Raw genomic sequence first — 11,218 nt, 5'->3', positions numbered from 1 at the left:
TTGTACATATTTCTAAAATATGAAAAAATTACCAAAGATACTCAATAATAATGCATAAAAATTAGTAAATTCGTCTAACTGCTCTAACATTTTTTTATGCGAACATATTACCTCCTGCTCCTTCGACGTAAAATAAAACTTCCTTTGCTTTAACAATTTACTGAATTTTAAAATTATAAAATATCTGATTTTTAAGATTCAAAACGTAGATTTTTAGTTATTATGCTTACGAGTGAAATATTTTAAAAACTATAAACCATTTAATACGTTAGAATGACATAAAATATTATGATATACCTAGCTAGTTATAATACCAGCGATAATACAAGTAATGAAGTAACATAATGGATTAAGACATATTTAGAATTTCAAATTAAACTACATAAAAATATTCTAAATAAATTTGGATACTGAAAATCAAAAGAAGAAAAGTAAATAGATTAAAGAGATAGTTAATATATTAATTTTTTTAGCTCTGGACCTTTAATTTATAAGTACAACTATAGATTCATTTTCTTAAATAAATTGTAAAAATGCATGTTAGAATCCTACTAATTAAGGGTCATTTGTGACCTTTTAAAAATACATAAAATTTGTCAATTCACCTTGACCGTTAGATTTAAGATCAAGAGGGTTTACTGTCTCATTCAAAAGGTAAAAGGGGTATTGTTTCTCAAACCAAAAAGTTTAAGGGGGTTTAGTGAGATTTATCCTATTTTTTTATGACAAATGTGGTCGAGTGACTTTATAAGAGAAAAGTTCAAAATTGAATAATTTTTTATTGATACATAAATCCTCATAGTTGAGTGACCTTTTTATTATTTAGTTTAAGTTACTAGGTTAATTTAATTTCTAAATTCTTTTTCCAAATAAGTAATAAACGCATACAGATTTTGTTTTTCTCAAAACGTAAAACCAAAAAAATAATTTTAAAGGTGAGCAGCCTATTCTGTCTAGGAAAAGGTTTCGTCTAGTTCTCTCCTTGTTGGATTGTGATTTGTTACAAGTTTCGTATTCTATAAATTCATTCCTCTACACAGGATTTGTATCATAACAATTCCCAAGCCACGATCATGGACACATTGCCTGATTGCCTCATTCACAAAAGATGGTCGTACCTTAGTGTTGAAGAAGCAGCCAAGACGAGAATTCTGTCCAAAACTATTGCGGTATAATATCTTTATATTATTTGGTAGCATATTTGTAGGGAGATAATTACCATATATTAGTTAGTTTCCTTGTTTCACTAGGATCTTAGTTTTCTTGTTTCACTAGGGTTCAAGATTGTATCCTATATATATTCTCTCTTGGTGAATGAATGGAACAAGTCAAGATTGTATAGTTTCTACATGGTATCAGGCCACACGTTTTTTTTCTTCTCTTCATCGTAAATTTCCATGGCCGGTGACGCCGTACCTCCTCCACCACCACCCAAAATTGAGTCTAATTCTCCCTATTTTCTCGGTCCTCAAGACTGACCCGGGGACTATATCACGCCTACTCGTTTCAAGGGCGCATCAAATAACGCTGCCGTCGGTCAGCACTTTACTTCCGATCAATGGAAGGCTATTACGGGATTTTTTGGTAATGCTACAATTCCCGAAAATCGCTTGAATGGTAAGTTTGATGTTTTTTCTTGGATTATTAGCACTGGTGCTACTCATCATGTTACCGGTGAGAAATCTTGGTTGTTTGATGTCCATACTATTGATTGTCCTATTGGTTTGCCTAATGGTGAAAAGGTGCTTGCTTCTTTGGAAGGTTCTGTTCAACTGTCAGATAAAATCACCTTACATCATGTCCTTTATGTGCCTTATTTACGTTGCAACTTACTCTCCGTCCCCCAACTTACTGATAATTTACATACTATTGTCTCTTTTAATTCTTATATGTGTGCTATTCATGACCCACTGAAGGAGCTGATTGGAACGGGAGTTAGGAGGGACGGACTATACTATTTTAGCAAACTGGACGGACTATACTATTTTAGCAAACCGGACGTGGTGCAACATGTGTCTACTGTCGTGGCAACGTCCGCATTGGAATTGTGGCATCGACGATTGGGGCATCCTTCCGAGAGAGTAGTTAAGTTGCTTCCTCATGTCAGTAGTGATAAGAGTAGTTTAGCAAAGGATTGTGAAGTGTGTTTATGTGCTAAGCATCCTAGAGACAAATTTCCTTTAAGTGATAATAATGCATCTAGAATATTTGAGAAAATACATTGTGATTTGTGGGGCCCATATCGCCATGTTTCGTCGTGTGGAGCTCGTTATTTTTTAACAATTGTTGATGATTTTTCCCGAGTTGTTTGGATTTACTTGTTGGTTGATAAAACATAAGTGTTTCCGATGTTTATGGCTTTTGTTGCTATGGTTGATCGACAATTTAATCAAACAATTAAAGTTGTACAAAGTGATAATGGTACAAAATTTAATTGTTTGATCGATTATTTTTCCGCCACTGGTATTTTGTTTCAAACCTCTTGTGTGGGTACTCCGCAACAGAATGGGAGGGTAGAGAGGAAGCATAAACATGTGTTGAATGTTGCGAGGGCTCTCAGATTTCAGGCCAATTTGCCTATTTTTTTCTGGGGTGAATGTGTTCTTGCTGCATCTCATCTCATAAATCGTACCCCCACACCCAAATTGGAAAATAAAACACCTTTTGAAATTTTATTAAATAAACCTCCTTCTTTTGATGTTATTCGTACTTTTGGGTGTTTGTGCTTTGCTCATAATAAAAAAACTCAGGGTGACAAATTTGCTAGTCGGAGCAGAAAGTGTTTGTTTGTGGGATATCCATATGGTAAGAAGGGGTGGCGGTTGTTTGATCTTGATACGAAGGAATTTTTTGTCTCTCGTGATGTAAAGTTTGTGGAGGATGTGTTTCCTTTTGCTTGTCCGGAAGATGTTAATATTTCGTCTAGTTTTTTTGATGAGGGTGCTGAAATTGATCGTGATTTTATGGTGTACGAGGATGAATTAGGAGGCGAAGTTAATAGTTCGGAGGCTGCCGAGCAGCAGCCGCAAACCATTGCCCAACCAGCGCCTGCTGGCAGCCAGGCCGAGCTGCAGCCAGCGGCCACTGTCCAGCCTGCTGGGAACCCAGCGCCAGCTGGCAGCGAGGCTGAGCGGCTGCCAACAGCCACTGCATAGCCCGCTGGGAACCCAGCGCCCGCTGGCAGCGAGGGGGGGGGGCAGCAATATCATACCCCAGTCACGAATGTGGAAGGTGGCTTGGGGCGTGGTTTTCGGGAGAAATTTCCCTCTGTTGTGCTTCGTGATTATGTGACACACTCAGTTTTTGCTAATAGTCCGTCCCCTACAACTCCTGTTAACAATCAATCCTCAGGTACTCCCTATCCTTTGGCACACTATATTAATTGTGACAATTTTTCTGTAAATTATCGTAAGTTTCTTGCAGCTATTATTTCGGGTAAGGATCCTAAGACCTTCAAAGAAGCCATGAAACACGAAGGTTTGAGACATTCAATGAAAGAAGAGATACGTGCATTGGAAGACAATGGTACATGGACTTTGGAACATCTTCCTCCGGGTAAGAAAGCACTTGGTAATCAGTGGGTGTACAAGACCAAGTTTTTGTCAAATGGAGATGTGGAATGGCTCAAATCGCGCTTGGTTGTGTTGGGAAATCATTAACAAGCGAGGATTGACTCCAATGAAACTTTTTCTCCGGTCGCCAAGATGACTACTGTTCGAGCCTTCCTAGCCATTGCAGCATCCAAAAATTGGGAACTTCACCAAATGGATGTTCATAATGCCTTTTTACATGGTGACCTTGATGAGGAGGTGTATATGAAGCTCCCTCCTGGGTTTGAAAGTCCAGATCCTACGTTGGTGTGTCGTTTGCGCAAATCGCTGTATGGGTTGAAACAGGCCCCTAGATGTTGGTTTGCAAAATTGGTGACTGCTTTGAAAGGGTACGGTTTCCTTCAATCTTATTCTGATTATTCTCTTTTTACATTTACTAGAGGGAATATTCAGATTAATATCTTGGTTTATGTTGATGATCTTATTATTTCTGGGAATGATTCTGCTGCACTTGCAACTTTCAAAGCGTATTTGAGTGATTGTTTCAAAATGAAAGACCTTGGGTCTCTCAAATATTTTTTGGGTATTGAAGTAGCTTGTAGTTCATCAGGGTTGTTTTTGTGTCAACGCAAGTATACTCTTGATATTATCTCTGAAACAGGATTGTTAGGTGCAAAGCCAAGTGGGTTCCCTATTGAGCAAAATCATAAACTTGGCCATGCAAATGGAGATTTGTTGTCGGATCCAGAGGTCTACCGTAGATTAGTCGGGCGTTTGATTTATTTGGGGGTCACTCGACCGGACTTGGCATATTCTGTTCATATTTTGTCTCAATTCATGCAAGAATACCGGATTGAACATTGGGAAGCAGCCTTACGAGTGGTCCGTTATTTGAAAGGCACACCAGGACAGGGTATTTTGTTACGTGCCGACAGTGAGTTGACTTTGCAGGGATGGTGTGATTCTGATTGGGCGGCTTGTCCGCTTACTCGTCGTTCGTTGACAGGTTGGCTAGTATTTCTAGGTCAATCTCCCATCTCTTGGAAGACAAAGAAGCAGCACACAGTTTCTAGATCTTCTGCAGAGGCTGAATATAGGTCCATGGCTGCGGTCACTTGTGAGTTGAAGTGACTGAGAGGTTTGTTGTTGAGTTTAGGTATACAACATCCCAAGGCGATCAAATTGTTTTGTGATAGTCAGTCCGCTTTGCACATCGCAAAAAATCCGATTTTCCATGAACGAACAAAGCACATTGAGGTAGATTGTCACTTTGTTCGTGATGCAATTAATGAAGGTTTGATTTCTCCGTCACACGATTCAACATCTTCACAATTGGCAGACATTTTTACCAAAGCTCTCGGCAAAACTCAGTTTGACTTCTTGCTTTCCAAGTTGGACATTTTTTATTCCCATGCTCCAACTTGAGGGGGGGTATTGCGGTATAATATCTTTATATTATTTGATATTATTTGGTAGCATATTTGTAGGGAGATAATTACCATATATTAGTTAGTTTCCTTGTTTCATTAGGATCTTAGTTTCCTTGTTTCATTAGGATCTTAGTTTCCTTGTTTCACTAGGGTTCAAGATTGTATCCTATATATATTCTCTCTTGGTGAATGAATGGAACAAGTCAAGATTGTATAGTTTCTACAATGGCTACAAGCATGGTAACTTGAAGTTCAAAGTATGGCAAAGGCAATAATAATAGCAAAATAGTGGATAAAGTCATGGAGAGGTATAGGGACAGAAATATCCCTATAGAAAGGTTTGCGCTTTCAATTTCAACTTCTGCTTATCATCATCATCTTGCTTTCCCTAGGATTGCTAAGCGGCTTGGCATTGCTCTTCAGAATGGTGTAAAAGATGTGGTATGTGAGGTTTCTATCCCCTTATACCCCTTCCCTATTTCCACATTCTTGGCATCAAAATCTTTAAGAGAATTGTATCTGACGGGTTGTGATCTGATGGGTCTTTCATTATCTACTATTCAAGCGGCGAACTGTCATTCTTTGAGAAAGCTTTCTCTAACTAATGTTCGTTTAGACGACAACTTGCGTCAGACTCTGCTTAATTATTGTCCCTTGATTATCGATCTCATCATTGTGGGCTGTCGTTTATTGACAAAGATCGAGCTGCGGAATCTTCAAAATATCAAGTCAATTTCTATTTCAATAGGTTATAATGATCAGAACCAGAGTGTTAAAATCCAAGCACCAACTCTTGAACACTTTTTTTATTCTATGCGTTGTTGTGGAGAGCCCCCTGTATTAGATATAACTGAATGTCATAATCTGAAATCCTTAAAGTTATCCGATATGAAGATATCTCAAGGATTTCTCCGGCACCTTATTTCAACATACCAATTCCTTGAGAGTTTGATATTAGATGGCATTTGTGGAGATTTGGAATGGCTTAACATTTGCGGGAGTCAATCCCTAAAGTTCTTGAGGATTCATCATTATGAGGGCATATGGGAGGTTGATGCTTCAAATTTGGTATCACTTGAGTATGAGGGAGATAAAATTCCTGAGTTTAAAATTGCAAAAGAGTCGGGTCAAATGCAGAACTCAAAGGCAGGTCTTTATTGCTCCAATGATATAAATGCGGCATGGTTTTGTGAGTTAAGGAAATTCCTATCAAACTTGACTTCTTGGTATAAGGTTTTCCTTCGTTTTAACGAATGCAATGAGATCAACATGAAAGATTTGCAAGTGCATCATAGTGTTGCTACCCCCCAAGTTGATAAGAAACTAATGAACTATGCAAAGAGGTACTCGCCACTACGATCATGTCGCAGTTACTTAATATATTTTTCCTGACGCTTTTCATTTTCGCCTTAAATACCTTGAAATATTCAAAGCTTTCGGACCTACAGAGCATCAAATAAATATATTCATATCATGAGTAATCTTTTGTGAATGTCACAAAATGCTCAAAATCACCTCTTGCCTTGAAGTTCATTATACCACATAATCAGAATGAATTGGCTTAACTTATCATTAACATTATTTCCTTTTAAGAGAAAAGGTATCTTAGTCATTTTTCCTTCTAAATAGGACTCACAAGTTGGTAGTGCCTCCACTTTCAATGAACACTAAAAGTTCATTCTTTGACCAACTTCAGAATCCTATCCAGATTAAAATGACCTAGACACAAGTGCCACAGATAAGCTCATTCAATTTCCCGAAAACAAAAATCTCTTATGGGATAGATTAACGTTATTCAGTTCAGAAGAGATATTAATTTAAAGTTTCCACACATCAATGTACCACAAGAGATAAAAGGTTCGTCAAACCCAATAAAACAAGAGTTATAAGAAAAATAAACTAACTGTCCATCTCTTGTTTGGTTAGAAACTGAAAATAAATTCTTTCTAACATCAGTTACATATAATGCATTCTTTAATTAATGTCTTATCTTTATCAGAAGAAATTCCTGACTAGTAGTAAGTGGGCTAGATAAATTCTATTGAGAATTTGAGATATAATAATTAAATAGAGGCATTAGTTAGTAAGAATAATAAAATTCAAAACACACATCACACATACAACCATGCATACTGAATAGCTAGATTCGATAGGGAAACTTAACTATTCATGCAAATTATATGATTCATGTCAGATAATTCACCCCATAAATTAAAAAGAGACCAACTCAGATGGAGAGAAAACTGTTAATTTAAGTTAGGTAAATATCACTTTTAATACCCCTAGCTCCATTGAACCAACGTGTAACTCAGATGGAGAGTCAAGACAAGCTATCAATTAACTAGGGATTGAAGCACAGTAATTTACCATAATGAATCTATCCGATGAAGAAGAAGACTTATGTCAACATAGAAACTCATTATATAACTGTTATATACAATGGAGACCATAGAGAATGAACCCTACCATCACTATTTGAAGAAATAAAATTTTATTGAACAAAGAATTTCCAGAAAACAGAAAAACTATTAGAAAACCCATCTAAACGACCCCGGGTGGCCAAAAAGGGCCCATATCATGAGAATAGCTCATGAATATTTCTCAGTGGGTCGTTTCCGATGAACCTACCAAATTTTGAGTAAATCGGGGTTCGTCAAAAATCAGAATTCCGAAACCATGACCAATTCAGATTAAAAAACTTTTTTTTCCAGCCAAAATAGAATTTAAAAAACATATACATTTGTTCAGTATTTCTTATCACATATCATTATTAGCGTACTAATATACATGAATCAAGAACAACGAACAAAATTTTAAAATATGTTTACATAATCTCAGTGTTGCTTTCTGGAAATTAGCATGTTTATGTAATCATTGAGTATAAAAGGCAAAAGACATAAATTGACCCTTAAACTTGTACCCAAAAGTCATTTTCACACTTAAACTATCCTGGCTACCCATTACACACCTAATATATTTCAAAGTGATATTTTTTACCCCTGATGCACATATAACCAGGTGCACTAGGGGAGAGTTTACCCACTCTCTCGCCACATCAATGCCACGTCGGAAATACTCTAATTTTTAATTTTTTTTTATCCTTTTAGGTTTTTTTTCTTTTTCTTTTCTCTTTCTTCTTCTGTCTCCCTTTCTCTCTTTTCTCTTTCCTGCTACTTGATGTAACTCCCATGCCGACCATCTCCGCTATCTTTTCCCTCTCCAACGCTATTTTTTTTATAAATACGTTTAATTAATGGGTTGTTTATAATACATAACAAACGAAAGGTCAAATTGTGTCTTACACAAATTAAATTATACAAACTATCATTGTTTCCTACGAGCTTCGATATTTTCCGGCGAGCTCCAATTTTTTCCGATCTTCTTCATTTTTCGGTCACCAAATTTAGATCCGGCCTCGGATTAGAAAAATATAAATACTGTCTCTTTAAAAAGATGGAATCTATTTGCATTTGTGGGACAAATGAATTTGAACGGAGGGAGTATTAGTAATTTTACTACTACTGCTGCTATCTACGGTAGATGGCAACAGATTTGCTATCAACGTTACATCAATGGAAATTTCACAAGTATACCAATGCAGGGTTGTTGCTTTGGTTGGTTGGAGAAATCATTGAACAAGCAGAGAGGGTTTCGGATGGAATGAGGTGGTGCCGGTGAACTTCTTGGTATAAGGTTTTCCTTCATTTTAACGAATGCAATGAGATCAACATGAAAGATTTGCAAGTGCATCATAGTGTTGCTACCCCCCAAGTTGACGTTTTAGATGTATTTATAGAAGATATGTCATCTGAGTGTTGGGTGTGCGAACAAAGTACCACATTGGTAGCTGGAAAGAAAAATGAGCTGCTTATAAGGAGTTGGATACTCTTAATGATGTGAGGCCTTTTGGAGAAAACCGTGCGGGCTTGGCCCAAAGCGGACAATATCACATCATGCTAAGAGTATCTTTGGGTCGTTTTAGCCCAACAACTGGTATCAGAGCCAATGGTTTGGCGGGACGGGTATGAAGATGGCGGAGTGTGGCGTGGGGCCCGGCTTAGTGCCTTTGGCCCTCTATGGGCCGGTTTACGACCTTTACCCATAACTCTGAAGACGCATTCACAGCCTTTGGGCTTTGGTGACCGTAAATACTCTGACAGTTTGGGTGGCACACAGACATGTTGAATCTCTGACTCGTGGTATGATAATGAGCCACGTGGAACTTAGTTCGAGAGGGAGATTGTTAGGTGTGCGAACAAAGTACCACATTGGTAGCTGGAAAGAAAAATGAGCTACTTATAAGGAGTTGGATACTCTTAATGATGTGAGGCCTTTTGGAGAAAACCGTGCGGGCTTGGCCCAAAGCGGACAATATCACATCATGCTAAGAGTATCTTTGGGCCGTTTTAGCCCAACACTGAGGAGTGCCCAAGTTTTGTGGATGCTTTGCTATGGAGTTGTCATCCTAGGAGACTCAATCTATGCTCAAGTAGTAAAATGGTTACATGCTTCATGAATCGTTTAATGTATATGAAGAATTCGAGTCATTCTACTTCTCATGGAAGTAAGCCTTGGCATACTCAATTAAAAGAAGTAAAAGCCTACAAATTTGACTCGGAATATCAGCCTGTGGAACTCAGTAGTGGAGAACTTGCAGTGAGGACCCTAATGGAGGTGGAGGAAGTTTATTTTCTATTAGATTGGTGATATAGTTCATTCTAATTTAAATTGAATGAACTTATTCATTTATAAAGTTTATTATAATTTTAAAAACAGATTCCTGATAATTCAGAGTTAAAGTTCTCCCCTAATCCTATTGAATTTTTCTTAAGAATAGTTTGATACTCAACTTGCTTTTTCATACTGGTACAGTGGTACTGCTCACGTAAGCATTTCTTTTCTGTTTTTCCCTGCATTGGCGCTAAATATTTGTTGAGTACTTTGTTTAGGGATGGCATCCTCTTGGTGCTAATTAAATTGTTATGATAAGGGATCATTTATTTGATATGAAACCTTTCTTCCGCATATTTACTGAAGAAGGGGGAAATGAAAAAAGTTTTACAATGGACAACTTTACTGGATTTAAAGTTACAATCTGTGTGAAATTTTGGCTGCTTTGTGTTAAAAAATCTTCACAAGACTTAGATTAAGATTAGTTGCAGGTCGTCCTAAAAACAATTTTTTATTGACGACCTTACTTGAACAGGATCGATCTGTCTCTAGGCTCATACCACTGTATTGCTCTAAGAACACTGATTCCTAGCAATGAACCAATTGTAAAGGGAAAATTCCAAGGAAGGTTGTTGTTCCGAAATGAAGGTGTTCTAAGCCATTAACTTAGCAAACCAACTGGGGACTTTAATTTTACAGATAAGAAGCAAAGTATGTCAAGACATCTATATAATAATTGCACAAGGAAATTAACCTGCAGTAAAAACATTCAGATTCAATGTTGAAACCTAACCGCAAGTTCCTGGCATGATGTCCTCAATGTGAGTGATTCTAATAAAACAGATGTATAGGATTCTAATACATATGATCTGAAATGTATATAGGTCATATCTATTAATTGTAAAGGGTACGTCCTCGATGTATTTAGCTTCCTTTGAACAGAGAATAGGCTGAATCCCTCTCTGATTTTTTGTAATTTTTTGGTAATCTAATAGAAGGATCGTGCCTCTTTATGGCGTAAACTATAAAGCATCGTGCCTCTTTATGGCGTAAACTATAAAAAAGAAAAACTCATTAATTAGTTTACTAGAGATATATTGTCTAATATTGCAATCCTCTTCCAATCCCTCTTCTTTTACGTCCCCTCCTATTTAACTTACCAAATAATATGTGAATCCGCAACACTTTTTTTTAATGCCTTCCAGAACCAAAATCGAATTGGGAAAGAGAGAGTATATACTTTTATTTAAAAGTCGAATCTAATCAAAATCGTACATGAGAAAAATCGAATCTAATCAAAATTAGTTTGATTCGATTTTGGTTATAAAAATCAACAAACCGAAAATTGAACCTGTTCATTTTTTCTCCACTTGTTCTAGACAATACACGTCCAAGATAGGTGGTGCCTAATGATCAGAAGTAAGCAAATCCAAAACAAAAGATAGAGTTGCATCAAAAAGTGTGACAGATCTGGAGGTAGGCCTGCATGGTACATCCGTGCTTTGCAAGTCTGCCACCATATTTTGCTTCCTGTATATATGTAGAGTCTTGGTATCACCAAGCTAG

The 11,218-nt window shown here is 37.1% G+C and overlaps 1 protein-coding gene across 1 annotated transcript; it reads left to right on the top strand.

The window, feature by feature from the left end:
* The first annotated feature begins 1,058 nt into the window (after positions 1 to 1,058).
* LOC132601784 (uncharacterized) lies at positions 1,059 to 9,978 on the top strand. The gene is made up of 4 exons (XM_060314849.1): positions 1,059 to 1,169; positions 5,240 to 6,214; positions 8,675 to 8,800; positions 9,407 to 9,978. Exons 1-4 carry the CDS (start codon positions 1,074 to 1,076, stop codon positions 9,686 to 9,688), a joined length of 1,479 nt encoding a protein of 492 aa, XP_060170832.1. The 5' UTR covers positions 1,059 to 1,073; the 3' UTR covers positions 9,689 to 9,978.
* Positions 9,979 to 11,218: the final 1,240 nt, after the last annotated feature.

This window comes from Lycium barbarum, chromosome 7 (assembly GCF_019175385.1).
Source record: "Lycium barbarum isolate Lr01 chromosome 7, ASM1917538v2, whole genome shotgun sequence".
NCBI classification, from domain to species: domain Eukaryota; kingdom Viridiplantae; phylum Streptophyta; class Magnoliopsida; order Solanales; family Solanaceae; genus Lycium; species Lycium barbarum.
This window is presented reverse-complemented; position numbering and strand designations above follow the sequence as displayed.